Source organism: Denticeps clupeoides, chromosome 16 (genome assembly GCF_900700375.1).
Source record: "Denticeps clupeoides chromosome 16, fDenClu1.1, whole genome shotgun sequence".
NCBI classification, from domain to species: Eukaryota; Metazoa; Chordata; class Actinopteri; order Clupeiformes; family Denticipitidae; genus Denticeps; species Denticeps clupeoides.
Window position 1 is genome coordinate 6,957,490 of NC_041722.1, and position 19,785 is coordinate 6,977,274.

At 41.8% G+C, this 19,785-nt stretch overlaps 2 protein-coding genes across 3 annotated transcripts; one reads left to right on the top strand and one right to left on the bottom strand.

The window, feature by feature from the left end:
- The first annotated feature begins 1,905 nt into the window (after positions 1-1,905).
- On the top strand, positions 1,906-11,772 carry cdh15 (cadherin 15, type 1, M-cadherin (myotubule)). The gene is made up of 14 exons (XM_028956795.1): positions 1,906-2,066; positions 5,184-5,351; positions 5,696-5,851; positions 5,993-6,137; positions 6,285-6,463; positions 6,623-6,751; positions 7,346-7,531; positions 7,764-8,008; positions 8,102-8,244; positions 9,120-9,341; positions 9,813-10,052; positions 10,136-10,281; positions 10,587-10,781; positions 11,101-11,772. Exons 1-14 carry the CDS (start codon positions 2,004-2,006, stop codon positions 11,299-11,301), a joined length of 2,418 nt encoding a protein of 805 aa, XP_028812628.1. The 5' UTR covers positions 1,906-2,003; the 3' UTR covers positions 11,302-11,772.
- A 176-nt stretch (positions 11,773-11,948) lies between these two features.
- Positions 11,949-19,315, bottom strand: spg7 (SPG7 matrix AAA peptidase subunit, paraplegin). Of its 2 annotated transcripts, XM_028956797.1 has the most exons (18): positions 18,882-19,315; positions 18,640-18,792; positions 18,448-18,550; positions 17,098-17,181; positions 16,777-17,018; positions 16,561-16,700; positions 16,264-16,366; positions 16,062-16,187; positions 15,820-15,982; positions 15,555-15,728; positions 15,231-15,355; positions 14,998-15,100; positions 14,786-14,896; positions 14,565-14,680; positions 13,654-13,810; positions 12,713-12,876; positions 12,442-12,519; positions 11,949-12,344 (listed from the first exon to the last, which is right to left on the bottom strand). In XM_028956797.1, the coding sequence occupies exons 2-18, from the start codon at positions 18,763-18,765 to the stop codon at positions 12,129-12,131; spliced, it is 2,331 nt and encodes a 776-aa protein (XP_028812630.1). In that variant the 5' UTR covers positions 18,766-18,792; positions 18,882-19,315; the 3' UTR covers positions 11,949-12,128. The 2 variants fall into 2 exon arrangements, with proteins under 2 accessions (XP_028812630.1, XP_028812629.1); XM_028956796.1 differs by having other exon boundaries at positions 18,640-19,315.
- Positions 19,316-19,785: the final 470 nt, after the last annotated feature.

The following is a 19,785-nucleotide window of genomic DNA, read 5'->3' on the forward strand; positions in this document are numbered from 1 at the left end:
CAGCATAAATATCTTTAATAGTAATTAAGAAATTAAGTTCAGGCTGCAGTGAATAATTTATGTGAGCTTGTTACAACTTGGGGTTGACTGGGGGAATAAAACACAGGAGCAGGACGTGTTGGAACAAAATGTTTTTAATAGACACAAAGACAACAGCACAAGGGCCAAAAACAGGGAAAAGGGGGATGAACTAAAACGAACCCGAATGCACGTGTCTAAGTCGACAGGAATTGAAACAGCAAAACATACAGTGGGTAAGTGCAGTCTCTCCACATCAATGCACCAGCACCATTCTGCTGCTGCCTCCTGCTTTTACCGGGCCCAGATTACCCCTCTCAACTGGTGTCAGCTTGGAGAAGTGCACAGCCTCTGGGCATCACAAAGAACATTGGACACCTGTCCAACAAGTCCAATTTATGAAAGAGCACAATAATAAGAATTTTCCACTAGTTACCATGTCTCCTCCTTACCCTCTGACCTTTGTGGAAGGTTTTTGCCAGAGAAGATGTTCCATGTATCATCCCCACTGAGCAAAGTGTCAGATCCAAAACAAATAGGAAGAATATGCATTGAGACCCCGCATTTCTTGATTGAACTCATACGGAAGGGCTGCCTGAGTGTTTTGAGTTTGCAGAGGAATGGCCAAGGCTTGGTGTGGACCAGCTCAACATCTGGGATGACAGCGGACGTAGATATAGTGCTGGACATCTGGATGACACTTTGCCATTTAAAAGAAAACATGTGCAGAACATGAATGTGGGCAGAGTGTGCTCCACAAACAGGAGTACAAGCTGAAGGTCTACAGAATGATCCTAAAATTAAAACCTTACATTCATGCATAACTACATAAATCAAGCTAAAGATTAAACCCTCTTGCTTCCCATCAATATGTAAAAATGTGTGCTACCTGCCCAAAGGAGTTTGACCAACTTTTGTACAAACTTGTGAGAAAGCAATGAGCACAATATGAAGAAATGGAGAAGAATAACCAATATTTTTTCAAAAACAAACTGGGTGTGTTAACCGGAATGTTTATATGATTGAATGGAAAATCAAGCTCACAATAATAGTAAATTCCAGAAATACCTCCTGTGATTTGTTGTACTTGTTCATCATGACTCTGTCACCAAGACTCTGTTTCCTTTAAAAAAAAAACTACTGTGGTAAGAATAAGAATTTCCCTTTGGTTCCTGGGTGACACAGTTCATGTTTCGGTGGAGCTCTGCAGTGGTGGTTTATAAAGTAATTAATTAATTGATTAATTAATACATTTCTTTTTGTATAGGTTGATTGTGGGGGTGATTGTAGGCTGTAGTTTAGTGTAGTATTTGAATGTATGTGTGTGTGTGTGTATTCTTTTCCTTTTGTTTGGTTTTGTTTATATTTATTTATTTTTTATTGGGGAGTTTGGGGATTGTTTGAGCTGTTTTCTTTTGTAACCTCTTGAGAATATTGTTATTGCTCATGCTCTAATTCCAATAAAGAAATAAAAAATAACTACTGTGGGACCATCTGTGTTCTTTCAGAGTAAAGACCGACAGAGCCTGAGATACTCTCACTTTATTTGATCTAATCAGAACGATCTCTGTCAAGGCAGTGCACCAAAGATTGCCAATATACCATTCTTTAATGCAGAAAGTGTGTTTGTGTTTGAGTGTGTGTGTGTGTGTGTGTGTGCAGGCATTTCAGAATAGGTGGGCAGTTAGTGGTTGCTTCTCATCCAGGAGGTATTTCACTTCAAGACATATCATGCTTTTTTCCTGTATTATTTTTCACACTCAAGTCAACGATCATCCTCAAACCATCCCTCCTCCCAATTTCGTGCTCAGACCAAGAGAGGGTTAGGGTTTCAGCCCTCCCAAGCAACCTCGACACACATGTGCTGTCACTCAAATACCCCAACACACTACCCCAGACATGAGAGTTAGCGAGATGCACTAGTAGAGGCTGGAGTGGCTGTTCGTCCTGACTTTGGAGGGAACGGTTTTCCAGTTCAGAACCAGATGACAATGGCTTTGAAGTTGCTGCTGAAACTCTGCTGCACATTGGCTACTCTTCTCTGCCAGGTAAATGTTACTCCATTGAGCAGAAGTTGTGTTGAGCCTTGGGCTCTTGGCTATGCACGGAACGGGAAGCAGGAATAATTCTTATTATCGTTATATGATTTATATATCGTTTTATAATTATTTATTGCTTATTCATGGGTGATTGAGCAAGTCTATTTGTGTTAAACTTTTGTAATTCAATAGTTCAGAGCATGAAACTATTTGAGTGTTTTGAAAACCTTTCTCTGGCTTCTATGTCTCTGGCTTTATTACATGTAATCTGGAGCCACATCTGCAAAAGTCATTTACTCATGGCAATCTGTTTAATGGCATGAAAATGACCTCAAATACGCTGAACTCTGACTTCATTGGGCCACTGACAAAGTTTTCAGCACTGTGGCCGACCTAAACAGGAAGTCGGGGCGTTGAGTTACACAGTGATGGCTGAAAGCCCTTCTCATACAAACAGAGAAGTGCAGATGCCACAATGAGCCAGTCAGAAATATACAAAATCCCAATCCATTATCCGCAGAGTTTATGCTATGTAGCAGAAAGAATGATGTTGGGTTGAAAACATGAAAAGATGAAAGAATAGCAATTAATTCAGGACAAATGTTTAATTTGGTACCATTGATAATTGTCATACCCATCACAACACAAACTGGGTCTTCAGCTTTATTTAACGGTGTTAACTGCTGTTACAGTGCAGTTCAGACCTGGACCTGATCTGGATGCTATTCACAGCCCAGACTAATTTCCTCCAGCCTCAGAGGAAACATAGAGGGGCCTTTCCCCCGTTTTAAAGTACAAGATGCTTTGTAATGCAGCTTTACCATGCATAGAGCAAGGAGTTTCCCATAATGCTTCAGGTAATAATGCTAAGATCAGGCCATCTGCTGTTGCTTAAGTGAATGGTGGCTCTCTTCCAGGATTGTTTGCAGCTGTTCCCACATTCATACAGGGCGCCATTTGTGCTGCAGCTGAGGGGGAGGGCTTGGAATACTGACCATGAATTCACAGAACTGGATTCATACAGTCAGGAATGAGCCACTCAGCCCAGCTGTCAGGCAACAGCTGAACCCTCCACTTCCACCATATTTCTCCTTTTTTTTATTATTTGTTTCAAAGAAACATTCCAGCATCTTATTCCTTAGGAGCAGGTCATACATACATTACATGGTTTCCTGAACTGTGTGATTTCTTCATTACCAATATGTTTGAGCCAAATGGTCATAAAATTGACATAAACACACATTGGTCTCTAGATGTGTGTAAATGTGTATTACCATGCTGTTTTAAAAAGTGAAAGTGAAGTGATTGTCATACACATCACAGCACATGGTGACACAATGAAATGTGTCCTCTGCTTTTAATCATCACCCTTGGTGAGCAGTGGGCAGCCATGACAGGCGCCCGGGGAGCAGTGTGTGGGGACGGTGCTTTGCTCAGTGGCACCTCTGTGGCACCTTGGCGGTGAACCAGCAATCTGATTACGGGGCCGCTTCCTTACCCGCTAGGCCACCACTGCATAATCTGTTTAAATTAACGTAGCAGAGGTGTCTTCCCCAAAAATTGACACACGATATTGAAGGGACCGTTGTAGACATTTACATTGGCGCCATTTATCAGACACCCTTATTCAGAGTGACTTACAATCGCTAGTATTCTCAGACACTGAGAAAAAAAAGGTCACCAAAAGGTCAACATCCATGTAATCCACAATGCCTTTATTCATCCATTCAGACATAAAACATGCAGCACCAGCTACGCCAGTTATGATGCAGCTACATCATGACACAGTGTAGATGAAAACTTTTAAAAAATTTCCACCACTCAAACATCCATGCTTAATTACATTTTGTTTAGTGGATATTCAGACCTTACAATGAAAACTGGAGGCATCATTGATTGCTGTATTAACACAGTTAACACAATTCTCGTAATTTTCAGTCCATGAATAACAACATTATTCTTCTTGAGAATGAATAAATAGTTTGATTAATCTAGAGCAGAACCTGAACATGTTTCAGTTCTGACATCAGAACACTGCAAACTTCAGCTGAGGTGAAACCCAGTATCCAGATTTAGTGTACAAAAGATCCCTCTGCACTTAACTTGGAACACAGTTGTGCCAGTACAGTTGGCGCCATGCTCTCTTTTTGGATGATTGGCTCAAACTAAATGTGGAGATGTGTTCAAATTAAAGTTGTTGTCAGCATGGACTCAGCATTAAGTGATAGATGCTGGCCTAAGTCTGAAAATCAGATAAATCAACCATCTGAACTGATCCAAGCTCCATATATGGACAAATGACCTGAGTAAGAATGCACATCAGAGTCTGTCAAGTCCAGCTTCTCTCAACTTCTGCCCTGCATCGCCCTACTGTTGGTAACATCTGCCATTCTAAGATTAGCCAGCTCAAACTCAGCCAGCACATGCCTAGCATGGCTGCCATTCTCCATCGGCTCTACAGAGGCAAGCCCCAATGTAATCCATCCACACAAAGCTCTGCTCTACCCCATTCCACAGACATCATCATCACATAGAGATTCCAGACATTTTACCTCTTTACCACAAGTTCATTCGGTGGTGTAGACATATAATAACCAGGGCTGTCAAACTTTACATGTTAATCATTCACATGTTAGATAGAAACGTTAATCACAAGGAATTGTAAATTCAATGCAAAGACATTTGTAATTAATAACTTTTAAAAATTAAAATTGATTTACAGTAATAATGTGTGTGTGTGTGTGTGTGTGTGTGTGTGTGTGTGTGTGTGTGTGTGTGTGTGTGTGTGTGTGTGTGATTCAGAAAATAACCTGATTCACACTCTTGCAGACCTGGCTGTTCAGAAAGGAATTTTGGTGCTGTAGCAAATTTTCATGACCTCTGACCCCATGGTCAGGTGCAGACTGGCTTTAAAGACCCTATGTGGTGCCAAGTAGTGGTGTGGGTCAGAAAAGAAAACAGTATGCAACAGCTGTGTGTGTCTAATTTTATCTTCAGTCTTCACATATTTTCAGTCTCTTCCAGCATACAAAATACCACATTACGAATGTGAAATGTAATAATTTTATATATTTTTGGACCAGTTTACATCCATTCAAATCGACCCACTTCTACTGTGTGCTGCAGGTGTGGAGCAGTTCACCTTCAGATCTGGACCCAGCTATTCTGTATCCATGGCAACAGGCAAAAGGGGGCACTGGGGTCTCAGTCCTGAGCCGAGTGAAGAGGGACTGGATCATCCCTCCCATCCGCGTCTCAGAGAACAGCAAGATAATCCCAGAAAACTTGGTTCAGGTATAACAATGACATTTATTTCTTGTAAAGCTCAGGAAAAGGAAAAAAGGAGAACATAGAAATGAAGTATCTTTGAAAGTGTCAATTGTGGCATTGAGAGACTTCGCTTCAAAATTGTAGTTGTTTTCTTTTTAGCAATTCTATTTAAAATTCTATTTCTGCTACATATTTTCAACACTGTATTAAACATTTTTAATTAACATGAGAAATGTACTTTTCATCGAGTCTTTAATATTGTTGATATATTAGAGATATAGTCATTGTCAGAGGACATATTTGTGTGAAACCGCAATGAAAGAAATGAAAAGCAATTGTCTAGCATCATCTTCTTCTCTCCTTTCCAGATTAAATCAGACAAGGTGTTTAGTGGTGAAGTTATCTACAAGCTTGATGGACCAGGGGTCAACCAGGAACCCAAAGACTTTTTTGAGATTGATGAGAAAACAGGATGGATCAAAAGCAAGAAGCCACTAGACAGAGAGACACACAACAGTTTCAAGGTAATGAGGTCTGAGCAGTCCTTCCATGATGACCTGAAACCCCTGACAACTGAGTAATTTTGATTCTTCTATGTTTTGGCACTATAATATCATTGTGCCTGATTGTTCCTGTGGAATTGTGGGGCATCTGTGTATCCACAGCTCAAGGCCTTTGCTCTGTCACCCAGTGGGCAGAGGCTGGAAAACCCAACCACCATAGAGATCTATGTTCTGGACCAGAACGATAACAGACCTGTATTCACACAGCCTGAGTTTTTCGCTTCCGTCCCGGAGTTTGCCCCACCAGGTACAGTTTATTCTATTAAAATTTTTCAGCTTTTATTTTTCACATGCATCATACATAGAACACATTCCCTTTAAAATGACCTGTGCCAGGTGTTGCTCAAAAGTCCTAAACATACGTAACCTCTGGAACCTGTGGCTCTTTTATTAGGAACCTCCGTCATGCGGGTCACCGCAACAGATGCAGATGATATAGCCACGGAAAATGCTGCCCTGAGTTTTTCTATCATTTCCCAGCAAAGCTTCCCCAAAAACAGCATCAACCAGACTGTGTTTGGCATCCGAGATAAAACAGGGGAGATCTACACTCTCATGGGCATGGACAGGAAGGTGGGTCTGTGGCTGCTCATTACTCATAAACAGGCCCAGAATGGAATAAATAATAATTAGATGTTAATTCGTTTTTATTTTGTCATTCATTTGAAAATGATCACTGTTGTATCAGTTTTGCACTGCTACCTTTCTACTGGTGCTATTTTTCCCTCTCAGGTGGTGCAGAAATTCCGACTGACACTTCAAGTGGCGGACATGTCTGGGATTGGCCTGGCCAGTGTTGGTTATGCCACCATTGAGATCACTGACATCAACAACCACGGCCCACGCTTCAATCGCAGCACAGTAATGCTCAAAAGTTTATACTCACCACTTGATCTACACTAGAGGGTCCACAGTGACCTATTTTATCCCCTGCCCCTTTACTCTTCTATTAGCCTCTATTAGGTCCATCTTCCCTTCGTGCTCAGTTTTTAGTTAAGTTGTATAGTTAGAGGCTGTAGAAACAGTGACAACCAAAATTCTAACCCAGTCACAGTATCATTATTTCAAACTGTGATGTTCAGAATCATTTCTTTATCTTTCTTTTTCAGAAAGTGGCTATTGTCAATGTTTTTTTTTTTAACTGCTTACAAGTTTGCACTGTTCTGGCATTAACAGATAGCAATTCAAAATATATAATATATATATAGTATATATAATATATAGTCACACACCAGAAACAATCCAGATATCTCTTGTAAAGTGAAAGAATTTGACCAATGCAAACTGTACATTAACATACATTTATATCATGAGCACCAAAATCAAAATTTGCTGACACCAACAAGGTGGAAATGAAATTGGCTGTGTGCAGATTTGGATATCACGTTTTAGCTTCTCTCTAAAGAGACGGGGTATTCTGTAGAACTGACTGGATCACCTAACCTCTGCTTGCAGTACACATTCAATGTGAAGGAGAACACACACATGTCTGAAGTTGGGAGAGTTGACACCATGGATGGTGATGAACCAGGTGGGAGGAACTGGAAGGTTGAGTACACCATTGCCCATGGAGACCCAGGCAGACACTTTGCGATCATAAGTGATCCTGTTTCCAATCAAGGAATCCTGTCAGTCATTAAGGTGAGTTGGAGTTCAGTTTAGTCATTCTGAATCAGTAGGCCAGCTGATCAGGGACCAATGACATTGAAAGGATGAAACTAGCATTAAAAGCTCAAGCCAAACATTTACGTGAGTCTTCTTTATGAAAGATAAAAAAAGAAGACACATCTTTCTGGACTCTGTAAAATGTGCCAGTGAGGGGCATTAAGAGAGATTTCTAACTCACTACAAGTTAAATTGTGACTTTTGACAGCCACTGGACTTTGAGAACCAGGCGGAGCACCAGCTGATCCTGACGGTGGCAAATGTTGCCCCACTACACAACATTTCCCCAGATGCACCCACAAGCAGCGCAACAGTTCAAGTAGTGGTGATGAATGAGAATGAGGCTCCACAGTTCTACAAAGACCCCCTGAAGTTGAATGTTCCTGAGTCTGTTGAACCAGGCACCATTCTGGCCACAAATATTGCCCATGACCCCGACAACAGCAAACTCAGGTAAAATAACTCCCATTTACACTGCCTACGCATTTTATTCTGATGTTTACTTCACTGTCTTCGAAACCAATAAACAGAGGTCTTTTTGGTCAGGTTTGAGATTAGTTATGATCCAGAGAAGTGGCTGTCCATTAACCAAGACACTGGAGAAATCACCACCAGGAAGGTGTTAAACATTCGCTCTCCCAGTGTGAGGAAGAATATTTATCATGCTACAATCAAAGTGTCTGATGCTGGTGAGTGATGCACAATGCCCCATCACAAATCAGTCTAGAGGAAAACCAGGAACTTGCCTCTGGTCAAAATCAGTCAAATACTGACTTTATTTGCATTCAAGGCACCAAACTCAGATCTTGACGTCTGGTAGGAAGTACTTTGGAGAATTTGTAGGACAATATGAAAAAGGACTGTTGGTTGGGACCACTGCCCTCTGACAATTCCATTTATATGAGTGGGTGTGCATGGTCTCTGCCCTCTCAAATCAAACTTTGAGAAGATGAGAAAGAAATGAATAGATCACCCACAAACTGAATATCGACAAGATTTACTTCAGTAGCTGAAAAATCCACTGTAAAAGGTACAAATTAGATGTTCACTCCTTCCCTCTGTGAAACATCCAATCACTGTTGGTATGCAAATGAGCCGGTATCAGGTTCCTCAGATGGGCATACACCGTGCAATGTTATATTCCATTTTGCTCTCGTGCGATAACTCCTGAAGTCCGCCATACGTGCTGCTGCCTCTTTTAGTTTTTTTTTTTGGAAAAAAAAAAAAACATGCATTTAACCCATCACCATAGTTGACAGCCATGAGGGAAGCATTGTGTGGGGACTGTACCTTGATCAGTGCCACCTTGGCAGTTCGGGATTGGAACCAACAACTTTCCCATTATGGGTCCGTTTCCTTATCCACTAGGCACACCAATAAAGGCATAACTAAAGTCTTCTACAGTGAAGCTTCAGTGCCGATGATCTTGCCACTATTTTACTGCTACAACTTCATCTACATACATCTGACTTCATAATAGGGACACACATCAAGACTTGCTTGGAAACACTCTGTACCCCGGGCCAGAGGCTGTATTTCATGAATGAAAGTTTTATCATTACAGATGCTCCTGAAAGTTCAACAAGCGGTAACCTGGAGATCTTTCTGCTGGAAATGAATGACCATGCTCCTCAGCTCTTCCCCTTGAGAGGCACAATGTGCAGTGATCATGAACCTATGGGCCTGCTGCTGAGTGCTATGGATGAAGACATGTCTCCTCATGCTGCACCCTTCCACTTTGGCATGCCTGTTGATGAGGCCAACTGGACCCTCAGCCAAATAAACGGTATGAGAATAAAAAATGCACTTCAATCAAGGATTACAATTTAAAAGGCTACATTTCTGTGCAATATATAGCTATATTTAGAAAGATTAATTAAAAAATGTATTATACCTCCTCCATTAAATCAGCCAAGGCTTTCTTTTACCAACATAGCTGTAACAAGGAGAAGCACAAAGTGCACAACTTCACTCACTCAGTCTCCTTAACCGCTTTATCCCATCCTTGGATTCTGAGCACAGGGTGAGGTTGGCGACCCACCACAGGGCACACACTCACACCTAAGATAAATTTAAATGATCGCTAGACATATGTGGAACTCAAAATTGGACTCAGAGAAAGATGTGGCTGACACCAGATCATGTACTTCAGAAGGTTAAGTGGGACAACCTAATTTATTTAAATTTACAGCACTTATCAGATGGCCTTATCCAGAACGACCTGTATAATTTATTTCCCCATTTCTTTTTTTTTCAGAAACCCATGCTGTTCTGAAACCTCTAATGAACTTGAATTATGGACAGTTCTCCATTCCTGTGTCCGTCTCAGATTCAGGAAACCCGTCAATGACCTTTTCTGGACATGTCAATGTGACCGTGTGTCCATGCAATAGCAATGGTGAATGTGCAGCCACCTCTGCTGCCATCTTTGGCACGCGAGTAGGGTTCAGCTTCCTTGCTACTATTATTATAGTGGTGTCTGTCGTTATTCTGGTCTGTAAGTATAACCCAGGCATACAAATACAACTAATGGGTCTCAGAAACAACGGCATCACTCATTGCTGCATCTTTGTGTTTCAGTGTTGCTGCTGCTTGCGGTCACCATGAGGGTGTGCAGCAGGCATTACATGAAGAAAGGAGTGGGTTTGCTGGTGGGGGTGTCAGATGACGATATTCGGGATAATGTCCTCAATTATGACGAACAAGGAGGAGGGGAGCAGGATGAGGTTAGACATTGTACTGTCCAAGATGTAAAGCACAGTGGTTCGTGAGGGATAATTGACAGCTGTGACAATTTAGCAATAGAATATTTTCATGTAGTCTAGAGTAGTCTTGGCAGGTTTCATTGAATGTTTTACGTATCAGAGACAGAACAGAGACTTTCAGACATTTTCTGAAAGTCGAGGTGGCCCAGTTTAGTCAAATCAGCTTATTTATTATTTCTCTCGAGACAGATAATCTGTGGAAGGTACTGAACAGGATCACACATTAATATTATTTAATTACCATTTTTTCCCTCTGAATTTTAAAGAACGCATTTAACATCAACCTGCTGAGGAACCCCAGCGACAATGCCATGCCTCCGTCCCCATTCATGCCTCCAGGCTCCAGTGTCCACAGAGGAAAACAGCCACTCAGGAGAGATGCTCCACACAACCTACCCTCCCCTTCATATCCACGCAGACACCCAACAGAACACACTGATATCGAGGACTTCATCAATGATGTGAGTTCACTGCGTACCAGTGGAGTGAATGTGGCTGCAGAATTTTAGAGGTTATTTTTAGGTCATGTCACCTTATGTGTATGAGATCACACAGGATTAAAGAGTGGCAGAAGCCTAGTGGGTAACAGACTCACTTATGAACCAGAAGACCACAAAGTCACAGGTTCAAACCCCACTTACTACCATTACTTGCCCCAGAGCAAGACACGTACCCTCCAGGGGGACTGTCCCTGTCACTACTGATTGTAAGTCGCTCTGGATAAGGGCGTCTGCTAAATGCGATCGATGTAATGAATCTTTCTGGGTTTTTTGTGTGCAGGGTCTGGATGTGGCAGATCATGACCCTAATGTACCACCTTACGATACAGCACTCATCTACGACTACGAGGGTGATGGGTCACTGGCTGGCAGTCTGAGCTCCATCGCTTCTGGCAGCTCTGATGGGGACCAGGACTATGACTACCTCAATGACTGGGGTCCACGCTTCAAAAAACTAGCCAACATGTATGACCCTCGTTGAAGCTGCTCTGAACGATTTTGTATTAAAATATCAATCAAATATCTTTAACACAAACACAGTCGCTGTCTTTCTCCAAGTTAATTTCCATCACTGAGATGTAAACTGAGCCAAACTGGAATATAAATACCAGCGCAAATCTGTTTCAGTCTCCTATATTGTGGGGGTCACAGGCTGTACATATGTAGTGAAATTAGGACTTTAAATGCTGAATGCTGTTTTTTTTCTGCCCTTGGTGCTGCATTTCCTAATCCATAGCTGCTTTTCATGTGTCCTTAAATCTTAAACTGGGATCAGATGCAGGAGGCAAGCAAGGGAACGACAGCATTCAGGATTTTCAATCCCTTTAAATAATGTATATAATGAATACATTATTTTATACATTATAATGTATATAATTTTGTCCAGTGTGTGATTTTATTGTCCACTCTAAGCATTTTATTTACAATGAAAAGTTATTATTATTATTTATATCGGTGCATCTTTTTTTACTTTTGCATTTGTCCTTTTTCAAACAAGTAGTTTTGATGTTCATTTTAATCATCTGATCAATTACGTGATTTTGTAATGTGCTATTTGTTTCATACAATGTTCAGTTTAAATATCAATTATAGCATTATCCTAAACCAGTCATTTGTGCCAAATAAATGTTTTCATGTACAATGTGATCTTTATTTTTTACATCAGCATCAGAAGGTTTATCAGTCCCACTCACTCAGGCCTTCATTCAACACACAAAATCATACATTATTTTTCACAGTGCAGATATATTTAAATGAAATAGCATCAGTTGTTGGTGTGTCACAAATGCACAAGACATCAGCTCATGGTCAGACCAGCCTTGTAATTACATCCTCTTCCTCATCCTTTCTGGGAGGCGGGTGGGATCTGCGAGGCTCCTCCTCACCAGTGTCCTGCTTGTCTTTTTCAGCCTCAATCCAACTCTGGGGTGCAATCATCTTCTTGGGTCCATGGGGAGGTGGCCCCAGCAGGGCTTCAATGTCATCATAGTTCACCACCTCTCTCTCCAGCAGAGCTCCGGCAAGCTTTAGAGGGAATAAAGAGCAGGCTTCAGTGTTATCCAGTTATGTCCAGGAAAGCCAGAACTGGAGGGAATATATCCAAAAATACTGAAACACCCACTACTATCAGCTTGTCCCTATTGTCCAACAGCAACTTCTCAGTTTGTCTATAGGCGCGAGCAATCAGCATCTTCGCTTCCTGCCAAAACACAAGACAATGTTAAAACTGATATACTGGAATGAAATCGAATTTAATGCGTTTTTAGACTTTTAATATATTTGATTACCCTGTATCGATACACTATCACTAAGTAAAAATATTGCATTACATTGCTGTATGGATATTTTCAAACACCCATCATTTCTATGTTTTGAGCTGGGAAGTAACGCACATGGTCCATCTGCTGCTGTAAGGCCTGGCTGAAGGGTCGACGGCCAATCACACCCTGTTGCTCTGTCTCAGGAAAGGACACTTGTCCGACACTGGGTGACATGCCATACTGCTTCACCATGGAGTAAGCCACCCGTGTCACCTTTCTCAGATCGTCCTGAGCACCTGAACCAGAGCGAGAACATAACCTATTAGAGATCACATTGTTTTTATTAAAATCTGTCTCCATTTTGTGCTCAATGAATGTTACTGAATATGGTACACTGCATGAGATTTACACACAACCTCTACAGCTATCTTGTGTTCATAAATTAAAGTGGTTTTGATATGCATTGGTTAATGTCCCACTGCTCATGGTTCATGATAGGTTAAATGTAGAGGACACTGAGTAAACGTATGAGAAATGTTAACACACAGATTTAACACACAAAATTGTTGTAGTCTTTATATAAAATGACAACAAATAATGGTTTCTCATGGGTTCGTCTCTCTAGCTGTCAGCTTGTCAAACCTGAACAACTGACTTGCAGCATGAGAGAGCAGAACTTCTGCCTCATCTCTTCCCAAAAAAAACATGGGATCTGTTTTCTAGCATCAACATTCTACATTAACAAACATTCAGCATCTAGCATTAACTTACCCAATCAATAGTCTCTTAATAAATATATTTCAAATATAATATAACTGTACAGCTGTCATTAGATCAGATATGCATAACTTATGTCCCAGTTTTGTCGGGCCGTATGCTTCCACCTATGTTTGTGTCTCTGTGTGTCTCTTTTAGGTTGCTGTGGTGGGAGGAGCTTCTTGCCTTCTGGCTCTGCATAAACTTTTTTCCATCATTGAAGACAAGGAAACAAAGTGCTGTAATCCTGTTCGGATTGGGATGGGATTGGGATAAAATTGCCTTAAAAAATTGCTGTTATGCCTTAAGAACAATACCTGTGGTAACCTTGTTGAAGGTGATGGCCTCGGATGCTCTTCCCCCCAATGCCATACACATCCTCTCAAAGAGCTGTTCCTTGGTGAACAGGTACTGGTCTTTAGGGAGGATTTGTGCAAATCCCAGAGCTGCGTTGGTCCTAGGGGCTATCGACACCTAGAAGGGTGTATATATATATAAAATAAATAAATAAATTCTGAAATGAAATATATATAAAATAAAAAAAAAATGGGGCAGTGGTGGCCTAGCGGTTAAGGAAGAGGCCCTGTAATCAGTGTGTGTGTGTGTGTGTGTGTGTGTGTGTGTGTGTATATATATATATATATATATATATATATAAAAAACAAAAAAAACAAACACACACACTACTATAGGAAATGTGTAATTATACCACCATTGAATCTCATCCTATGCTGATCAATGCTTGTTCCCTGCTTTAAAAAAAATATTGTGGGTTATCTGTTGAGTGAAATATTACAACTCTTATATATGTACGCTTCTCCACTGTGCCTTTTAAATTGCCCCTTGGGAATTTGCAATTCAAAGTTTGTATGTCTTATACTGGAGGTTTGCACCTCCACTGTTGGTCACCATTTTTGTTTTTGCTTGTTTTTTTCTTCTGATTATTTTTGGCACTTTCTTTAAACATGGGTTTTGGGTGGAGAGTGATGGTGTTGTGTAGAAATAACATTTCATTAGTTATTATAGGAATTAAAATAATTACACTACCATTACAATTTTAACTTGTAATTAACTTGTAATTGTTACAAGTCACATCTCCAAATTAATTTTCCCAACACTGCAGCCAGTGCATCAAACCTCAGACAATCTTGGACCGCAAACATTTTTCTTGTCACCTTAAAGGAAATTGTCATACCTTTCTGTCTACATGTGAGCGCCTCATTCTCACCTTCATCACTGCCTCTGTGTGTTCCAGCAGCCACCCCACCAGAGCATGACCAGATTCATGGAACGCAACCACCCGCTGCTCTTCTTTGGACAAAATCTTACTTTTCTTCACACTCCCTGAGAATGCGTACACACACAAAAACGATAACATCGAACCATTCTTGACTGGAGGGAAGTATGCAAATGCAAAAGATGTTTTTAGAAGTGATCTGGACAACTTACCTGCAATGACTCTCTCCACAGCATACTCAAAGTTGAAGGTGTCTATGGACTTGAAGCCCTCTCTGGCAGCATGTAGTGCCGCCTCATTACAGATGTTTGCAATGTCAGCACCTGGAGGGATACATCACAACATGTCACCTCTGATTCTTGACACAAGCCGCTTTTAATCTGCTAGAGGAACACAGTTCACGGAGAAACAACAGAAAACGCACCACTGAAGCCTGGCGTGAGCTCAGCCAGTCGGAGGGAGTAGAAGTCGGCTGGTTGGGATAGTTTAAGGATTTTCAGGTGCTGCTCAAAGATCTCCTTCCTCTCCTAAAGTACAACATAAAAACAATAATTATGGAAATAATTTAAATAACAATTTACATTTTCACTTTGACTACACATATATTCATCAGATAGGTGGACACACATGCACACGCACACAAACATCTGCACGCACCTGTAAAGTTGGGAGGTCAATGAAAATATGTCTGTCTAATCTGCCAGGCCTCATGAGAGCGTTGTCCAGAATGTCTGCTCGGTTTGTAGAGGCCAACACGATGACATGGTCAGTGGTGCCCATTCCTGCAGCGAGAGACATGACATCCGCCGGCTGTACAACTTACGAACATGACGTTTATCATTTAATAAGGAAATGTACAAAGATTTATGGAAATAAATGAATGAAAACTAAGTACAACATTTGACATTGGTTGTTGGTTGGCAATTGACTGATTGTAAACATGCTACGTTAGTTTTGTTGCTTCTTTGTAGTCCAACATACCATCCATTTCAACCAGTAGCTGATTGAGGGTTTGTTCCTCCTCGGTGTTGGAAAAGCCAGACATGTTGGTGGAACGTTTCTTCCCCACAGCATCAATTTCATCAATGTAGACGATGCAGGGGGCTCGGGCGCGAGCCTCTTTGAACAAACTCCTCACTCGGGCAGCACCCAGTCCTGACAACAAGACCAGTGTAAACCGGTAACAGTGTAAGCCGGTGTAAGCCAGTGTATGGCCTGCATGAATTTACAATGGATCCAGTCGTACCTCCAATGACCTCCACAAATTCAGACCCAGCCATAGCCAGAAAAGGCACCTGTGCTTCTGTGGCCACAGCCTTGGCCAGTAAGGTCTTTCCACACCCAGGTGGTCCAAGCAGCAAGGAGCCCTTAGGTACTTTGGCCCCCAGCTGCAGGTATCTGTCTGGGTTCTGGAAACCGAACAATCACATCCAGTCAGGGTACATGTACAATACCTCAGGTTCACCGCTTCTGACATACTTCTCTTACCTTCAGGTAATCAACAAACTCTTTCACTTCCATCTTTGCTTCATGCATCCCTGCCACGTCTTTGAAACTGACGCCTTTACCAGACTTGCCATCCACTATGGTGAACTTGGCCATCTTCAACTGGTTCTGTCATCAGTATCAGCAAACAGTTAATTCACAGTACAGTGATGGAAATGGTACTAGATCAGCAGATTCAACTCACAAACGCACTGAACCCTCCATCTCTTCCTCCCATGCCAGCAAGTCGGAAAATATACCAGAGGAATGCCACGCCAACAGCAGTCATTCCAATGGCATAAAGGGCACTATAGCCATAAAAAAGAAAAAAATATTCTGATATGAAGGATCCCACAACAATCCACAATTCTCACAGGATACGTAACACCATTTCATCCACGAAACATTAACTCATTGGGTCAAGGAGCCTGACACAAAACTGGTGAATCCCAACCTGGTGAAATATGGTGAAATGAATAAAAATTCAATTTCCATGACATACTTTCCAAAGAATCCAGTACGTTTGTAGGACACTGGAATCCTGTCTTTAGTATCTATGTTCAGCTCTTCCTCAGCTGCCCGCAGTTTCTCCTCAAACTTGTCAATGTTTGCCACCTGCATGCGGTACATTAGGGCCAGTCTCTGTAAAAAGGATATGCAACGTTAGTCTTCATTCAAACCCAACTCATAAACCTAGTACTCAAGAGCTGCAACATACAGGCCTTCCAAAGATGACCGCTCCAGGATGGAGGTAGATCTCCACAATGTCACTCTCTGGGACCACCTGAACACGAGAGACCTCCCCCTTTGCCAGCATCTCATTCACAAAGTCATTCCAGGAGATGTTGCCCCCACTAGTGCTGATGGAGTTCAGAACACTCATGATTAGTGCGATGATGAAAAGGGTGCGAAGGCGCTCACGGTACATCTGATCCTCCTGCTCACGGCGCTTCTTCTCCTCTGGAAGATGAGTGAGAAGGTAAATGATGGCTGTCTTACCAAACACTCCGTGATACAAGAAACCGGTTCAGTTTTTTACCTTCATCCTCTTCTGGAGTCTTGCCCTTTGCTCCATCTTTCTTCTCCTGGCGAGACTTAGAAGTGCTGAAATATTTGATAGCCCCTAGAAGCACATGACTACGTTAATAAAGCGTAAATGTGATGACGCACTCTCTTTCCGTAAACGCTTGGTCCTACTAAGGGTTTCACCTCGGAAAACAAGGGGCGCCCACTCACCGCAAGTCTCTCCCACACACACACACACACACACCACTTAATTCTTAGTTGTACAGAGCGAGAGCATGCAAACTATGTCCAAACAAGGTCCGAGTCAGGAATCGATCCCACAACCGCGCGTTCGGCCTGTTAATGTGATCACCTATTTTGATGATCCTTTTGGTGTATTATTGTTCATACAATAAATGTTTACAATTATAATTTTGGTAATTCTATTTTCCTGCATTTTCCTTGTGATCTGCACGGGGGGTCATGAACCTAAGGCCAGGAACCACTGACACAGACAATGATAAAAATGCTGCAAATGGAACGTGGTCTTTTTGAGGCATGAGAATCTTCACCCAAAACTGAATCAGCACCTGCCTACAATAGGAAACAATGCTCAAATTTTTGTTTTGTGAATTTAGCCATTCCAGTCTTTCCCAGATGGAGACTAATCGTGTACTTGGTTTAAAGTTTCAATCCCTTTACACTTCCACTTGTGTAAAAGTACACAATTATTTGCTTTCAAATGCAAATAATTGAAATATTGTGAAATATTATGTACAGAGTTCATTTCTGTAGCAGAACTCTTACTTAAAGGTCCCCTAATAAGAAATGTCGCTTTGTGAGATTATTGAACATTAATACTGCAGTGGCTAGAAATGGCGATAGGTGCTTAAACCGTTCAGGATCTGGAATTTGTCCCATTATGTCGTCATAAGGGGAAAGGTTACCTCCCGTGTCTCATGCTTTGTCCGCCTAGAGAAGTAGCTCCACCGACCGACATGGCTTGAAACCGTGTGAAGGGGGACTGGAATCAAAAGTAATTCTGCACCACAGCTGAATTTCGTGAAGTGACTTCAGATACAGTATTATAGAAAATACTGCATGAAGCAAAAAGAAATTTCATGTCAGGGGACCTTTAACCCAATTTAGGTGGGACAAAAACTTTGCACAAAATATTGAGATCAAACAACTTCCTTTAGGTAGAACCAAGCACATACGAAATAACAGAATGTGATAAGTTCCGGTTAAAGTTTAAGTTCGATAAAAACTTGGATTGACCACAGGTTCCCAAAATGTTACCGTACCCAGTGACGTTTTATCCAAGATTTCACATGGTGTGGTGGAGTAAAAACAAAGCTGCGCAGGAAAGTTAAAGTAAACTTACCCAGCAGGCTCCTCAAATCCAGCGGGTTTAAGATGTTGTCGTGGTTCCTCTGCAGAACGTGGCTGCGAAGGACCTTCAGACTGAGTGTCCTGTTCAGAAGATGCTGCGAACACAGACAGAAAGCAGGCACGTCACATGTCGCATGTCACAGGAACCACAACCCGACATAACAGCTCGCAGCGGCAGACGTGCCTCGAGGTATCTGGCGTTCGTTTGATTCGCAGATTTTGTAGGTTTTCCATGTGCGCTCCAACTCTGGAGTCCCGGCTGTCGCGGCGCGTGGCGACACGGCGACGTCCAAATGTCGCAGCTTCTCATGTACTTACACGACCTGCTGGCCTGTCGCTGCAAAAGCAAAGCTGCCATTTTCACGACACTAGCCCTAATCCAGCAGCGCAGCAGAAAAACACGACACTCTCAACGAGTCATCTTACTCCGCGCCTTCCACAGTGAAGCTGACTCGACCGTCCACGCCGCCGAACTGGCTGTTACCAAAGACCTTGCATGGCAGCTCAGACGTAATTCACAAGTCGGGAAGATAACGACCTTTTCATGAGCTAATAATCAGTATATAAACTGTGTTTATTAAAAGTAGCTTTAGGTTTAAAGTGGCATGTCGACAGCTGCTAGAGTTTCGAATATTCATCACATTTCACCGTCTTGCTAATTTTTCCATGCCAATGTCATCGCCTTGCAACTGCGTCAGCTTAGAAGTTATTTTAAAACGTGTCTGGCTCCAGCGTCGTACCCTTCGAACCTAAATCAGATTTATGATTTATGAAAAAAACAACAACACGAACGTAGCTCCAATGAGCAAAGCAATCTAGCGATAAAATGGTTGACACCATCAAGACACTCCAATACAAAGAACCACGACTCAGCTCACTTCCGCGTTTAATCACGTGATACCAAAAATGTATCCGATTGGTGAAAAGCATTTAGCGAGTATTCCGTGCGTAGCGAATGTGCAGGGAACTTAGTACAATCCTTTCAGTTTCATAATCTAAGAGGAAAGTGCCTCACAGAATATGAGAAAGAAAGGGAGCCAGGACTGTGCTTACTGTAACAGTTTTATTGGGCAGTTCAGATGTGTTACTAGTTTATAAAACTTAATCAACATGTGCATAACTATTATGTTGTGAATTCTTATCTGGGAAATGGTTTCATACAAATACATTCACACCAAAAGCATGCTGCATTACAATGTTGATAAATAGGTTTTTAGGGTTGGACGTGATTTGTAGGTTTTAGCCATATTCTGTGGCTGCCAGGAGAAATAGTTGGGGCATTTTTCAGGGTTTGGGCTCAACCCCCTTGCTTCTAGTGAAGGGTATTTGA